This window comes from Lemur catta, chromosome 2, assembly GCF_020740605.2.
Source record: "Lemur catta isolate mLemCat1 chromosome 2, mLemCat1.pri, whole genome shotgun sequence".
Lineage (NCBI taxonomy): Eukaryota > Metazoa > Chordata > Mammalia > Primates > Lemuridae > Lemur > Lemur catta.
This window is the reverse complement of record NC_059129.1, coordinates 27,948,085-27,964,512: the sequence shown is the minus strand read 5'-3', so window position 1 is coordinate 27,964,512 and position 16,428 is coordinate 27,948,085. Positions and strand designations below refer to the sequence as shown.

General features: G+C 52.7%; 1 protein-coding gene across 6 annotated transcripts in view; it reads right to left on the bottom strand.

Moving 5' to 3' along the window:
* HIP1 (huntingtin interacting protein 1) overlaps positions 1-16,428 on the bottom strand; it is a 150,844-nt gene that overhangs the window by 16,337 nt on the left and 118,079 nt on the right. For 4 of the 6 annotated variants that reach the window (XM_045543102.1, XM_045543098.1, XM_045543103.1 and 1 more), the window contains exons 6-19: positions 15,699-15,775; positions 15,126-15,187; positions 10,490-10,630; positions 8,026-8,083; positions 5,017-5,092; positions 4,774-4,914; positions 4,410-4,507; positions 3,985-4,057; positions 3,131-3,368; positions 2,567-2,655; positions 2,164-2,280; positions 1,075-1,176; positions 701-844; positions 105-240 (exon numbers count right to left, since the gene is read on the bottom strand). In XM_045543102.1, the coding sequence (XP_045399058.1) occupies positions 105-240; positions 701-844; positions 1,075-1,176; positions 2,164-2,280; positions 2,567-2,655; positions 3,131-3,368; positions 3,985-4,057; positions 4,410-4,507; positions 4,774-4,914; positions 5,017-5,092; positions 8,026-8,083; positions 10,490-10,630; positions 15,126-15,187; positions 15,699-15,775 (1,552 nt within the window). The remainder of the gene's footprint in view (positions 1-104; positions 241-700; positions 845-1,074; positions 1,177-2,163; positions 2,281-2,566; positions 2,656-3,130; positions 3,369-3,984; positions 4,058-4,409; positions 4,508-4,773; positions 4,915-5,016; positions 5,093-8,025; positions 8,084-10,489; positions 10,631-15,125; positions 15,188-15,698; positions 15,776-16,428) is intronic. The other 2 variants (XM_045543099.1, XM_045543104.1) reach the window with 1 other exon arrangement.

The following is a 16,428-nucleotide window of genomic DNA, read 5'->3' as shown; positions in this document are numbered from 1 at the left end:
GGGCTGAGGACCCCTGAGCTCAGTTTCACATGGGATTCAACGCCAACCGGTAGCATCAGGCTTTAGGGACCTGGCGCCCGCGAGCTGGGTGACGGGGCGAGTACCTGCAGACCCAGCACAGCTGACCAGCGCGGGTTCTTCGAGCTGGCTCAGGGCCTCTTGTATCACCTGCTCCGCAGACTTCCTCGACTCCACCAGAAGCATTTTTCGTTGGTCTTTCTTAAGCTGGCACATGGATTCCTAGAAATGGTCCGGGGTGGTGAGAGTCTGCCCCAGACCCCAAAATGAGCCTGAGCAGCATCCACCTGTGACGTGGCTTGGGCTCCTGGCATCTCAGCTCAAGGTGTTGCTAATGAGGTCCAAGCCAGTTAGCTTGACACAGAAAAACGCTTTTACTCTGTCCACAGGTGCGTGCTGCCGCCGGCTCCAGGGAAGGACCACTGCAACCCATTCTCACTCCTGGGAAGCTTCCCTTCTCGTAGGAAAACGAGAATGCTTTGCTTCCCTCCGCTGGCTCTGTGGGTGATGCAGGGCATGCCGGCAGTAGGAGCTAGGCCTACAGAGTGCCTTCCCCGTCGGGCCAAGGCCGCCAGCCCCTTCACGGCACCCTCCCTGCCCCCCCGCCTGCCTCTGTGCACACACGGCAGCCCACCGGTCTGAGTTCACAGGTGGTCAGCCCACTCGGGCCTCTGGTACTTGCCTGCGAGCTGGCCAGTTTGAGTTGGGCGTGTTCCAGCTGTTCCTTAAGGGCGGACAGTTCCTTCTCTCGAGAAGCCACAGAACTAACGAGGCTGGCCCGCTCCTTCTCGAGGTCGGTGACCTGGGCCACCCATTTTGCTTCTGACTGCAATAGTGACCAGGTGGGAAGAGGGAGACGCTGGATGAATTAAATTGTCCCCTTCCCAGAGACTCAACCCACCACCTGGCCACAAGGAACAGGAGGTGGTGTCTCTTTAACCTGCCATTCTCATTCCCCCCGGGGACACCGCAGCTGGGGACGGCATGGCCACGTGCAGGATGCTGGGTGACAGCAATACTGAAGCCAACAGGAAGGCAAGAAAAGGAGCTGCTCACCTGGGCAGAAGTTTCCAGGTTGCTCTGGAGGACCTGCAGCTCTAGTTTGCTGGTGGCAAGTTCTTGCTTCAAGCTCTCTAGAACTTCTAGCTGCTCTTGAGTCTAAAGAGGAGAAAACAGGACTGTCATCTGGGTGGTGGCTACCAGGGATGTATAAATGTAAAAATTGCCCAAGCTATCAACGAGGGATTTGTGAACCCTACTGTGTGTAAGTTATGCCCCCCAAAAAAGTGCCTGGGCTGGGGGACAGCAGGGAGGACGTGAGACCCCAGAGGATACTTTTGGCTAAGTAGAATGTCAAGGGAGGAATTTTAGGGACATTTCCCAAACGTCATGCCTGAGCCTATAATCCTATAGCCAAACCGGATCTTTCTTTTGGGAACCCAACACCTGGTATATTGTGGAGCTACAGCATCTCAACATCTTGAGATGATTCCTTTTCTTTGATTTCTTCTCTAAGTAGTGTTTTTCAAAGAGCAGGTTGGGAACCATTAGTAAGAATTTGCAGCTAACATTTTAAACAATGTATTAAACAGAACAGAAAAATATCCAAATAAATTCACGTGGTAAGGGCAAGTGTTGCTTGGTGAAACTTTCATTTCCATGAGATAGACACATTTGTTTTTAATGTGGGGGTCACAGAAAAATGTGAAAGACACCCTCTACCTACGTCCAAGGCACCCAGTTTTCTCCACCCCACATCTCCTGCTGGGCCTCTCAGCCTCTGACCCGCCTGCCGGCCCCACCCCAGCACAGCAGCATCCTCCCACCCGCAAGTCCCTGCAAATGCTCGCCTTTCTCCGCTGTCCCTGTTTTCCCTTCGTCACACTGTCCCGGCGCCTCGCCCTCGGGCAGCCTTTGCCGACTAGCCCCACTCAGCTTGGGTCCTTCCATTGCTTTGTGCCCCTAACCCGTGCGTGTGTTGGTGACCGTGTCCTGCTATTCTGTGTGGCCTCCTGTGATCCCCTCCCAGCTGTGTGGTGCCAACCAAGCCACAGAACTGCCCACGGAGCAGCAGACCACAGAGTCCCCGCCTGCCACCCCCTCGACAGACACCCCTTTGGTTTCCAGGGTACGGCTTCCACTCACCTTCCGCTGACCCTGGTCACTGATGCGCTCCAAGGTATCCTCCAGTTCTTTCTTCTCTCGTTCCAAATCTACCTGGGCTTGTCTGGCCACAGACATCTGTTTGGTCACCTCTGCATTCTGGAAGGGAAGAACACTGTCTTGAACTGGATGATCTCAGGCTTAAAGGCCCTCTCTCCCTTCTGGGACAAACGATCGCATGCAGAGTGTGAGTGGCCTAGAGTCGGACACGGGAATCGCTTTCCTGCCCAGAGGGAAGCGAGGATAAAGCTGTAACTCTCGGGAATCTACAAAATAATAAAGACGGTGGGCCCGGCACAAGACACAGGACGCAGGAGAGCTGGAAAAGCTGTGGTCCCAGGGGATGGTGGCCACCCCCCAGCAATGTGGGGCCCGAGGGTCCCACCTTCCGCAGCAGGTCGGCGTGGTTCTGCACCAGCTCGCTGTACTTCTCCTTCAGCTTGCTGTAGCGCTGCTCGTTGGCCTGCGCCTTCCCTGCATCATCAAGCACCAAGGTGAGCAGAGTCTGCCCTGGGCCCCCCCCCCCCCCGCCCTCCTTCCCCTTAGCCAGGGTCCTAGAGATCCTCCTTTCCTTCCACAATTGCATAGACCCTCTTCTTCCTCAAAATCCTGCTTCAACTTCTCTGGGAGGTTGTCTTTAATAAAAAGAATCCATCGCAGTGGGACCTCGCCAGGGATTCCTGCCTCCTCAGCATTCACACACACGCCATTTATTTTATCAGGGCTTTAGGCTTTCAGGTCAATTTTTTTCTTAGGCCCTCTGGCCGGCCTCCCTCTCCTTTGGGTGCGCACTCCCAGGCCACTGCTGCAGCGTCACCTTCCATAGTCCCCATCCCTGTGCTCAGCGGTGACACGTGGGGCTGGGGCTCTGCCGCTCAGCTCCACCCTTGATCCCCGCTCTAGCCAGAGCGACCGGAGCCCACCCCCGGCCCGCCCGGCGGCCTCTCACTCTCTATCTCGGTCAGGCTCCGCTGAGCCTTCTCGGTGTCCTCCCGCTGCCGCCGCAGCTCGTCCAGCTCTGCCCGGAGGAACTCGCACTCGTCGGCCGCCTGCTGCCGCAGGTGCCGCTGCTCCGCCAGCTCGGCTTCCAGCTCGCTGATGCGGCCCTTCAGCTGCAGCACGGCCCGCTGGCCCTGCGGGGGGACTCGGGTCACGAGGCCAGTCGCCCGCTGCCGTGGGGTGGGGTGCTGGGCAGGAGAAGCGGGTCCTATTGGCGTCCTGCACTCGCCGGGTAAATGCCTAGTCCCCTGACGGGCCAAGTCTCGAGGTCTCGGGACAGTGGGGACTGGTCATTATGAGCCGACCACCACACACAGGGGACGGTGGCCGGGGAATCCTGGTCCTAGTAAGAGTGGCCACAGGCAGCAGAGGACAAGCCGGAAGGAGGAAGGTGAGGACGCCGTGGCCGTGCCCATGAGTAAAGTTGTGTGACCAGCCGCAGCTCTGAGGGACACTCATCGATACAGCACCAGATACCACACACAGCCACCAGAGCTACAAACCAAACTCTTCTTATTGCCACCTGACAAGGACCTGCCTTGTCACCACAGCCTCCTAGACAGGTGGTGACCAAGGCTATCTCTGGGCATGGAGCGGACACCACACCTGGCCAAAATGCTGCTCTCAAGGCACACACAGTGGCCCTGCGTCACAGTGGGGCCACGAGAAGACCAGTTTCTTCGGGCTTCGGCATTTCTACTAATTAACCTGGCCCCACGACGTGGTCCAACAAGTGTCTACGTGACGCAAATTTAACATCAGAATCTGCCACAGTTTGATGACAGAGGAGACCCCGTCGCGTACCTCAGTCTTTACGTTGTCCAGCTGTGCCTTCAGCACACTGATCTCTCTGTACAGCCGCTCAATTAAGTGGTCCCTGTGGGGAGGAGAACACGTTTGCTCCCACGTGCTTCCACCTCTCTCCTTGTAATGCGGGCTGGGAGCTCGGGGGGCAAGTCAAAAGCTTGTATTTATTTGGGGAAAATTCTCTGAAACTCTATAAATGATGTTACTTTAAGGGTTACCCGCTGCTAATCTAATAGCCACAGGCCCACAGTTCCTGGTTTTCTTCTGGAATTAAAGGGGCCAAGATGTGAGGATCAAGACATCCTCTATCTAGGAAGCCCCACGTATTATTCAAGTCCCTTCCTGGCCGGGTGTCGCGAGGCAGATCACAGCTTAATTTAGCTCCTGCACCATCTGCTGGAACCCAGCTGGGACTCACTCACTTCTCATCCCTGTTGACGCCGTTCTGACTGTTGAAATTGAAGGGGTCGCTGCTGAATGAGCTGCCAAAGATGTCATCAAACTTGTTGTCAAATACATTCTGTGGTGACCAAAGGGAGTGAGAACATGTTAAGAGAGCCAGAGAATTTCTACGTGTGGGTCAAAGCAGAGGCACGTCAGAAGGTGCCCTTTCTTAATCCGGGTCAGACTCACTTATGACCGAACCACAGAGCAGGGTGCTCAGTCTAGGTTAGTGCCTGGTTAAGAACAGGCTGAACCTGGTTAGAGCCACTTAGCCTTGGCCAGGGCCTCGCCCCACCTTTCCCCTGCACTTGAGGGCAACGGGAAGGGCCATGTGGTCCCCACCTGCTGGGAGGGGTCCATGTCCATAAGGTCATCCTTCTCCAAGACGGGCTCGCTGTCAGGGGACGAGGCTTCCACTGGGATCACCACCACAGGGCTGATGTGTTCTGACAGGGCTGAGGCTCGCAGGAAGTTGGGTGGGTTCTGAAGAGGAGAGAAACATCCTCACACGGTGCCAGGCCCTGCCAGCCTCCAACAGAGCGCCCAGGACTCCGCAGTGCCTGGGGCGTGGCCGGGCACACTCACTTCGGGCAGCTGAGGGATCTGAATGAGCCGCTTGAAGTACTGGAGGTTGCTGGAGCGGTAGAACAGATCTTTCAACCTAGGGGTGGAGAAGAGCCTGAGGGGTGCTGGCTGTCTTCAGCAGCCCCCAGTAGGGGACAGAGCAGCCACCCAGCCTTCCTGTCCCCTACCCAGCCCAAAGGCACAGGCTGTCAAGGAGATGAACTCCACGGCGCTGGGAGTCAATTATGATGCTACAGAGAAGGTCATTCATAGCCAGTCCTCAGCTGTCGGCTGGTGAGGAAGGACTAATTCATGCCACAAATCCTTTGGAAGAGCAGATAACCCAAAACTACCTTCTTCAGCACCGTGGAATAGGTGTTGTTCTTTTGCAGACTTACCTTCCTGGGAATGTTGGGCTTAGAGTAACATTAAAATAAATTACTTTCTTTGAGCATAAAGCAACTAACCACAGGAAAGGGAAGGGAACTTAATTACAAAGGTAGATCTTTTTTAATGACCTCCCCTTGTTTTTGAGCTACTTGTTATCTCAATTAGACCGTAAGTTCTAGAGAGGGGAGCCTGAGCCCTGTTGAGCTAGGTTTACCATAGTACCAGGCAGAAAAACAATCTATGTCCTAACGTCAGATGAATATGGGCATGAAAAAACCAACTTTTTTTTTTCTCATTCCCAAATCTCTATTTGTTGTTGTTGGTTTTCTTTTTTTTTTTTTGTAGAGAAAGGGTCTCGCTCTGTCCCCCATGGAGTGCAGCAGTGCAATCATAGCTCACTGCAGCCTCAGGCTCCTGGGCTCAAGCCATCCTCCTGCCTCAGCCTCCCGAGTAGCTGGGACTATAGGGTGTGCCACCACATCTGGCTTATTTTTTTTTTTTCAGTAGAGACGGGGTCTTGCTATGTTGCCCAGGCTGGTCTTAAACTCCTGGCGTCAAGTGATCCTCCTGCCTCAGCCTCCAGAAGTGCTAGGATTATAGGCGTGAGCCACTGCTCCCAGTTCTGTTTTGAATCTAAACACTGAAGACCAGAAACCTGAGAGCATCCAGACTTACATATTCTGAGATGAAAGAGGATCATGGACCTCAGCACCCTCTACCCGCAGCACAGAATTTTCTCTAGCCCAGCCCAAAAGACTAAACCCCCAGGGTCTCGTTCCAGCCTGTCAGACACCAAGAGAGTTAGGTCTGCTCCTGTGACGTCATCGCTGCTTTCCCTGAGTTCAAGGGCAGTGAGGCCTGAGAGCGGCCGTGTCTGTGTGGAGGAGAAAGTGAGGCGGCTCCTCCAGGAGGTGTTTTCATAAGCCAGAGAAAAATGAAAGGAAATCAAATCACCTGACCACACATCCCCGTCTTTCTGGGCTGGAGCCAACAGTAATAGCCCGACTGCTTTCACAAGCTACTGGAATTTAACATTCCAGGAAATCAGCCCCGGGGCCTGTCTCCTAGGATTTAGTAAGTCATTTATCATAGGATGCGTACTAGGCTTAGGGAAGGGAACAGGGGAAACCGGAGGGTCAGTACAACCCTGCACTTCTCCTGTGATTGCTCCTGGGCAACCAGCGAGAGAAGCCTCAACTTGGGGGTTAGGTGCTGCGGTCAAGGACGAGGAAATTAACAAGAAAAACAAGAGGGTCAAAATACACAGAGCTAGCCAGGATGCCCTTCTCAGCTCTTGTCCTCCCCCTTCCTGGACATGCTTTCTTGAAGGATGGGCTCTACTTCTCATCTACTCATCACTTCGTCTCCCCAAATGCACCAGAATAATCTAATCCCCAGTCAGACAAGCTCTTCCTCTCCTAGAAGAGATTGCTGGCTAATGAGCTCATTAATTCATTCAAATATTTATTGAGCACCATGTGCTTCATGGACTGCTACTTGTCAGGTGCTAGGGATATAATAATGGTCAAAAAGGCCAAACAGAAAAAACAGCCGTGCCAGGAACTACAATGGAAACACGAAGGGTGCCGTGGCAGAGACCTTTGGGGTGGGGTTGGGCTGGAGGAAGAGGAGTGGGGAAGATGACCCGACTTAAATAAGGAGGTCAGAGACTGCCCTTCTGACGAGGTGACAAAACATGACCTGGAGCTGGCCAGGCTGGGAGAAAAGCCCCCAAGAAGAGGGAACAGCAAGCGTGGAGGCCCTGATGGTGTATGTTCCAGGAATGGAAAGAAGACCCCAAGTGGCCGATGCACCGTGAGCAAGAGACAAGGTCAGAGGGGCAGGCAAGGACCAGGCCGTGAAGAGCTTAGATTTTATTCTACGTGTAGCCAGGAGCCATTACGAGGATTTGAGCAAGGGATTTATGTTCTTACAAGGGTGTTCTATCCGCTGGGTGAGGACTGTATTGCAGGGGGCAGAGTGGAAGTCCAGGAGGCTGGTCAATATTGGAGGGTTCTGGTAGGCAGCTACCCGGCAGGTACGGGGAGAGATGGAAATGTGGAAGGAGCAAGATGTATTGTAGGTATCACCTGAACCTGCTAATGGATCGGCCATGGGGGATGAGGAAAATGGCAAGTTCCAGATCTCCGGCCTAAATGGATGGTGGCAGTATTTACTGAGATAGAAAGGATTAGGGAGAGAAAGGTTTTTTTGGAAAAACCTAGCGTTCAGTTTGAGATTTAAGTCTGGTGTATAGATGTCAAATCAGGCACGTGGGACTGGAATCCAGAAGTTTCAGCTACGGATACAATAGTTAAGAGTCGTCAGCATGTAAATGCTGTAAGACCAGAACTTAGGGAGAGGAAAAGAGAAAAAGATGATGTCTTGGGCACAAGGCAGGTGATGGATGAATGGATGAAATCTGTTTCTTCCGTATGCTTCCATGTGATTTATCAGAGAACCAACAGCTCTGTCTGACAGTAGGTTTGCTGCTGTCTAAGCTATTTTCTGTGCCTTTATCGCCTTAAAATGCTCATAACCTCGCCCCTCCAGTACATTAAAGCAGGTGCTCCTGCACAGCCGTACTGATTTTACGGCACTGTTTGACCCGCCTTCCTCTCTGTCACTCAAGCCACTTACTTTGTGAACTGCTCCATGAAGCGGTCCCGGTGGCCTTGCAAGGTGTCAGCTGGGAGGCCTGCAAGAAATTGGAAAGGGTGTGAGTGGGGAGGAGGACCAGAGGGCAGGCAAGCCACAGCAGGGCTCCGGAGGGAGGGGACCAGCCATCCCGGGGCATGTGGCCAGCCCTGCCCGGGGCCACTCCTGGCCTAAAGCGGCCCCGAGGACTGGCTCCCAACAGAGCCCAGCAGGATCAGCAGGGCTGCAGGGATGATCATCCTCAAATCCTTCCACTGCAGTCTGCTCCTGGGCACAGAGGAAGTTGTGTCCCTGGCCACAGAAGTAGTGGTGACCTGACCACGCCACAGGTGCCGAGGGGACGATTCTCTCCCAGGTGCTGTATGCTCAGCACTGCTGTGTGTTTTGGGCTGAGGCTCAGGACTGACATTAGTCTGGGACAGATCCACATGGCCTGCCTGAGAGGATGCCTGTCATAAGGCAAAGGACACAGGACCGAGACACAGGGGACCTAGATCCAGTCCCGGCTTGTCAGTAGCCAGCTCTATGATGCCACACACGCAGTGGCCTCTTAGGGCCAGTCTCCCCCCACACAGAGCCCGTTCTCTGAGGTCCTTTCACCCTCCAGATTGTGTGAGTCTGTATTTCAGCTGGAGATCACAGCTCAGCAATCCTTTCAGTTTTGCTTTGTTATTTAAATTTAGTTTTTTTAAATGGGCAATGCACGCACTTGGCATACACAGGGAGCACATGTATAAAGCATGACCATTCCAAATGGCAACAGTGGACAGCGGAGGGATGTGTCACTTTACTTCCTTGGTCTTTCTCCCAAGGACCCTTAGCCTCAGTCAAATCTGGGGGAAAACATCGGAAAAAAATAAATTGAGGGATATCCTACCAAAAAACCTGACCAGTACTCAAAACTGTCAAGGTCATCAAAAACAAGGCAAGTCTGAGAAATGGTCACAGCCAAGAGAAGCCTAAGGAGACATGACCACTAAATGTCATATGGTGTCCTGGATGAGATTGGGGACAGAAAAGGATATTAGGTAAAAACAGTGGCAATCCGAATGAAGTATGGACTTCAGTTAATAACAAGGTATCGATGCTGGTTCATTAGTTGTGACAAACGTATCGTTAACAACAGAGGAAGCTGGGTACAGGGTATATGGGAACTGTCTGTACTCTCTTTGTAACTTTTCCTGTAACTCTAAAACAAAAGTCTATTTTTAGTAAAGTCTATACTGTACAGTGTCTCTCTTACCCCTTCCCAGGCCACCACTCCCCTGTCCAGAGGCCATCAGTGTGAGTCTCATGAGCTGCCCTGCCTTTAACGAAGGCCCGTACACCTAAATGCTTATTAATAATTACCTGCCTCTTCCCTTCCCACTTTATAAGAAGCCGGTGGTGATGTTCTACTGGGCAACTGTGTTCTGCAGCATCTTGGAAACAATACAAGTTCATCTGTGTTCAGTGTTTCTAAGCAGCCACCTCCCTTCTTCTCTTGGGGCTCAGTCCCCCGCCCCCTGCTCCCTTCCAGCACACCTACTTGCTCCAAAGCCTTTCTAATCCTTGAACAGCAAATTCCCATCTCTCTTCCACCAAACCATCCTGGATTAATCAGTGATGCTACTTTCTTGTTCTCTTTAAATAACCAAATTTATTACTTGTCAATGGCCACCGTTATAGAGTATCCCTTATCCTATAAGGATATCCTTGTCCCTTCTGTGGTGTAAAACCTTGTTAGCATCTACTCATGTCTTGGTTTTTCTTGGTTTGCCATCATCCCCATACCCTGCATGTGTGTGCCCTGCATGGTGGCCGCCTTGGAGTGTGGCCCAGAGACCATGCACATCCACATTTATCTGGGGACACACAGACCCTAAACCCTACCAGACCTACTAATTTAAAGAACTGGGGCTCAGACACATCATTTTAAACAAGAAACACACAAAAGAGTAAGAACTTCTGCAAGACCGGTAGTTCCTAAAATATTTTCTGCTAAGGGCACCCTGGGATCTGGAGCCAGGTAAAGAACAGCCCTCCATGGACTTGAGACGCTGTGTTACATTTTATATTTCTCTGCAAAGTTCCATTTGTGCAGAGATTGTGTTGATGAACGGTTCGGAAATCACTGCCTTAGCTCCTGTGGGTCTAGGCCAGGTGTGCTGCTATCTGTGCGGTTCCTAAAATACTTGACATGCTTGATGAATGGCGATGTGCTCCAGCTAGAGGCAGACAGAGAGGACCAGCCTGGCACACAGCTACCGCCAGCCATGGGCTTTATGGGCACACCAAAGCGTGGGCCCTGCTCTTCTGTTCTGACAATAGTCAGAGCTCCAGGGTCTTTTGGAACAGAAGCGGAGGGCCAAGGCCACCGAGGGGCAGCATTTCTCTAGGGGCATCCTCGGGCTGGGACCCTCCTTCTGGCCCGAACCTCATGGAAGACCCAGGCGGGCGTACTCACAGGAGTGGAGTTTGAAGAGAAGCTTGACAGTGTAGTCGTAGAGGTGGCTGCAGTCCAATATGACCTGGATCAGTGGGGCGAGGCGGCACTGCCCAGCTGTCGTCACCGACACAGAGCGTGACATGTCCAAAGAGTTGAACACTAGGAAATAAAAGGGGCAGAAAGGTGGCAGAGCCAGGAAATTACAGGTGACCTCTTCAGAGGGGCAGAGGCAGGGGTTGGACATACCCCAAGGACCTGTTCTGTGAGTGCATTATCTCATCTACAGGATAGGCGAGATAATGGACAAAGCTCCTGTCTTTGAGGAGCTTTCCAGTCCCTGCCCCCGTCTGATCAGAAAGACAGAACACATCATCTTTTAGAGTTTCTGATTTAATGGGGAGACGGGTTATTGATCAAGGAGAGTCCTCTGTTTTATGAGGAATCAGGAAGGGACTGCAGAGATAGCCAACCCAGCGCTCCCTGTCACCCCTGATCTTCAGGAGCACCAAGACTGGTGGTGGCAGCAGCTAACCTGTGGGGAAAGTATCAAACATTAATCAGAAGATGAAGAAGCGATCACATAGCTGTGGCTTCCTGGTGGCTTGCTACAGGGGTTCTGGGACACCAGGAGGGGGACGGACAACTGCAGGGTCTACAAGGGCCACAGTAAGGGGCCAGGGAGCAGGAGGCACCGTCAGGACCAAAGGCCGATCGAGGTCCTTGGGGGAGCCGGTCAACAGAAGCAGAAGTACCGCTCTCCACCTCCCAAGTTCCAGAGAGGAAGTTGCTCCTACCCAAGCAACTGGAGGCCTGGGCGTAGACCCTGAGCTCACACCACCGGCCAGGGCTGATTTTCCTTCTTGCATCTGCTGCCCACTGCTTCTGGGAGACTCCACATGTGACAGGCAACGAAATGACTCTCCCTGTAGTCCCTCTGTGTGTGGAACTGCCCCACAGGGAAGCCTAGAGCTACATGTGCTCTGCCTCCCCTGACTGCACTAATTGTAACTGGGTTAGTCTGGCGGCTGCAAAAAATCCCAAACTGTTCTAATTAAAAGGCGGCTTTTCTTCTTGACACAAATTAAAAGCAGCTGTCACTGCAAGGCAGCCGTCCCCAAGTCTACAGGCTTCTTCAGGCTCCGCTCTGGCAAGAAACCACAGGCGACTCCGTCTCCCTCCCGATGGCACCCAGCAGTGTGACCATGGACAAGCAGCTCAACCTCTCTGAGCCGTCAGATGCTCTTCGGTGAAGCACAGACGGTTGTAACAGCACACACCTGGTAAGGGTCTCGTACTACTTAACGGGAATGTCGTGGGAAGTGCACAGATTCGTGCAGCGGATCTCAACCTTGGCTTTGAAAAACTATGATCTGCCTACAACTCCCCACCACCATCTGTTTCAAGGTCTGGGGCATCAGTAGGGTTCAAAAGCCACACCCCCCAGGTGATTCTAAAATGCAGCCAGGGTTGAAAACTATTTCTTAGCCCAGCGGTTGGCAAACTTTAGCATGTATAAGAATCACCCAGAGTAGCGTTGTCCAGCCGAATTCTGAAATGATGGATAGAAATGTTCGGTATGGACTGTCCAATGTGCTAACCACACGTGGCTACCTGAAATATACCTGAAATATGGCTAGTGCAACGGAGGACCTGACTTTTAAATGTTATTTAATTGTAATCAATTTAAATACTCATCTGTGGCTAGTAGCTACCCTGTTGGACAGTGCGGACCCAGGGCACTTGGGAGAACACAGGGTGCCGGGCTGCATCTACCTCCAGAAATTCTGACTCAGCAGGTCTGGGGTGAGACCCACGATTTGCTTTTCTAACAAGTTCTCAGGTGATGGTGATGCTGCCGGTCTGGGGACCACACTCTGAAAACCAAGTCTTCAAAATAAATGCTGAGTGTCATTTGCCAATGTTTCCTGCAGTGCTGAAAACCAGTGGCACCCTTCCAAGGGTACTGGTCACAACCCTACAAGGTCACAGCCGAGGACTCAGCCTGGAGAGACGTATTTCCACACCAGCTCTCTTGATTTTTGTGGCACTCGGATGTAGACACTTGGGGCACAGAGTGGGGTTGGGCGAACATGTAACAGACGGTTCTGGCTTCCAAATCAATGCATTTGCCCACGGAGGGCTTTTTGCAAAGACTTGGGGTCTAAACAGGGGTAGCTCTACTCTCGAAGACTCTAAGTAATTCATGCCAAATATTCCCAGAGTGTGAAGCTGATAACATTTAACAAATTCTATTCACCTATCTCTTCATTGCTATTTTTCCAAAGGCAGCCTTTTTTCTTTCTTTCTTTCTTTTCGTTTTAGAGACAGGGTCTCACTGTGTCACCCAGGCTGGAGTGTAGTGGTGTCATCATAGCTCACTGCAACTTCAAACTCCTGGGCTCAAGCAATCCTGCATCAGCCTCTCAAGAAGCTGGGATCACAGGCATGTGCCACCACGCCCGGCTAATTTTTCTATTTTTTGTAGAGACAGGGTCTCACTATGTTGCCCAGGCTGGTCTCAAACTCCTGGGCTCAAGTGATTCTCCTGCCTCAGCCTCCCAAAGTCCTGAGATTACAGGTGTGAGCCGCCGCACCTGGCCGGAAGCATTATTTTATTGCTGAGAATTTGCCATATATGCACCAGGCACTGGGCTAGAACAGAGGGAATTCAAAGATGAGTAGGTCACGGCTCCTGATTTGGGGAAGGGGCACAAAATCTTGTGGTCATAATGTTAAAAAAGCAGGGCCAGGGCTGATGCGACGTGGGACAAAAGGACAACCGAGCGGATCACCTGCACCCCATGCTCATTCTCTCAGCCTACTCACGTCCTTCTGGACGTCATCACCAGCTCTGCTCGGTCTACTTGTCCGCCAGGAGCTGGCAGGACATCTCCAAAGGGTCCAACATTTGGCTGGCTCTCCCCCAGCCACCACAGCAATGGCAGGCAGGCAGCGGCTCCGAGAGGAGGCCGGAGCTGCTGAGAGACAGCTGGGATCAGCTGAGTTGCACCTTCTAGGTTGCACTTTCCCAAGAATGACCATTCCGAGAATATCATTCATGCCTGCATTCACATCTAGCACATTCCAAAGCTAAATGCAAATGAACTCTGAACTATCCACCCAGGTCCTTCTCATCCAAAGGGAAGTAATGAAAAGTGAGCCATGACAATTGTTCATATACTTTTATGCAAACATGTTCAATGCATTAAAAAAAAAACCACATCTACACCATTTCTCTCAACCTAAGTTGAGAGGGTAGATAGTGTATTGTGTTTTATTTTTACTTCTCTACTTAGTTTTGTTTAAGGTCCTGCTCAAATAGGTTACTAGTCAGCCGAGTACCTTCATTCTCGCACAGACCACAGTTTCCAGCTGTTTCTGGTATTTCTTCGACTGGTTGGTCAAAGTTTTAAGGAATATGGTTGGGCACAGTGGCTCACGCCTGTAATCCCAGCACTTTGGGAGGCCAAGGCAGGAGGATTGCTTGAGGCCAGGAGTTCAAGACCAGCCTGAACAACATAGCGAGACCCTGTCTCTACAAAAAAATAGAAAAATTAGCTGGGTGTGGTGGCTCACACCTCTAGTCCAGCTACTTGGGAGCCTGAGACAGAAGGATCACTTGAACCCAGGAGTTTGAGGTTGCAGTGAGCTATGATGATGCCACTGCACTCTAGCCCAGGCAACAGAGACCCTCCAAAAAAAAAAAAAAAGTATTAAGGAATTTGTTGCCCTGTCAGAGGCCTAGTACAGCCTGGAACAGAATATTCTGGAAAAGAATAGGCCAGTAGTAAGCATTTGATGCACAGATAAACACGCTGAGGGAAGCTGCAATTCAGGCTGAGGAGTCAGAGCCCCAAGAGTGGGCCCTCCATGTGCACGTGCTGAGAAGGCCACCAAGCTTGTGCCTGACACCTGCAGTGGGGAACACCCTCTCAGAGCTGGACGCTTGTCGTGGAACACCTTGAGTCTTAGAACATTGCCCGTGTCCCCAGCGAAAGGAGGGAGCCAGCTGGGAGGCATGGGGGGGAGAGACGCTGGGGAGAAGGACCAGCTGAGGCTTTTCGGGGGAAGCGTCAGGGCTGATGGTCCGGAGGCACCAGAACTCTCGGGAAAAGAGAGCCTAGAAGTGTAGCCAACTTCCCTGCTAGCGGGTGGGACTTCATGGGCTTCTCACGTGAAACTGGGCGACAACTCAGCCTGACCAGCTTGTTCCCACGGCTGCCAAGTGAACAGCAGACACAAGTCCTTCTTCCCAAGCAGAAATCATGCCCTTGGGCCAGCCCAGCTCCGAGTGGCAGGCAGGACTGGCCAGGGCTGTGGCCACAGTCCAATCAGTGGCTGTCAAGAGGTATGACCTGTGTTTGGGCTCTTGGAGCCTGGGCTTCCTGAGGGAGGCCGGCAGGCAGGGGAAGCATGGTCTTTCTGCTCCGACAAAAAACCACTGACTTGGACAACAGCCGAGAGCTTCGGGCCCTCCCTGTATGGGGAATGGAGGGCGCGGAGATGAGGAGTGAACATCTCTATTCTCCTGCCCCTTGTGTTGTGCAACTTGTGGGGAAAGGAGGGCCAGGCCAGCTGGTCCCAGCAGGGAACAAGCCTGGGAATGAGGCAACTCCTGTGAGAGCCGGGGTCAGATGGGAGGGAGGAGACTCACCAGTTTGGAAGAGGTTTAGTTCACATTCCAGGTAGTCAAACATCTCCACTGTTAACTGGAAACTGGACCCAAGAGGAAAGAGAGCTTACACTCCACAGCCTGAGGCCAGTCTGTCACCTGCCCCTTCCTCATGCTCGGCACTGCCACTTCCAGTCCCCAGTGCACACGGGAATGCACACGCACACACAGGCACACATGTGTGCACACACATGTACACACACACATGCACACACATCCCAACCCCCATTCTCAGCCCTCACCCGGGTGGGCATTAAGGCCAGCTGAAGATCCAGCAGGGCAAAGAGTTAACGGTGACAGTGGCAAAGGGAGAGGACAGGTTCCAGTCATGTAAGGCTGGCAGGGCAAGACAGAGAGGAAAGCCCTGGGCTATGAGACAGCCCAGCAGAGGTTCTGGGTAAGGCAGAGTCACCCAAGGCCAAGTCACCCAGGGGCTCTGGTCCCCACCCCGGCCACTGCCCCTGCCATCAGGCCCTCTGTGACCCTAATGAGAAGTGACAGCATCCACAAACGCTTTCTCCCCACTGGGCCCACAGCAGGAGGGCAGCCACTTACAAGTTGTTAACATCACTTTCTCCAGCCTCGTCCAGCTGTCGGTCACTCATCTGAAGGTTGCCCGGGAACCTGGGGTTCTGGAAGGGAGGTAGAGGAAGTCAGAACAGGGCATGTGAGGAGCTCTGTACCTCGCCCGACCGACATCAAGGAGCCCTGCACACACTGAGCTTGGGCAGCTGCAGGCTGGACTGCGCCTGTGCGGCCTGTACCCCCGCCAGCACCCACACTCTTCCTGGGGAGACGGTGTCAGGTCACACAACCTCTCTCACACAGTGTCCTCTACCCATCATCAGAGGTGAAGGCTCCATCCCACCCCTCAGAGCCAGGCAAGGGCTCCTGCCTTACAGTCTGCGCCCTGGGACATCCTTCTAAAGATGCTTTCCCATAGTGCAATGACAGCGTGTGACAGTGGTCACCACCCAATCACCCACGACACGTGAGGCAGTGGAATAATTATTTAGCCCTGTTCCGTCCGAATCCTACTCAGACTTCCTGCTGTCCTTCGCCATTTCCGGAAGCTGCCGCGAGCCCAGGGCGGGCAAACCCGTTCTCACGTTAGCTTCTGCAGAGTGTAATTAGCAAGAGAAACTTGCGGGCAGGAATGCGCTACGTGGCGCACCCCTAAGTCAAGAGCAGTTATCTGGTATCATCAGTCACTGCCAAGTGTCTACATCCTCATCTCTTCATCTGTGTGGCTTGTCCCTCTGGCAAAGGAAAGGGCCCCAGAAGA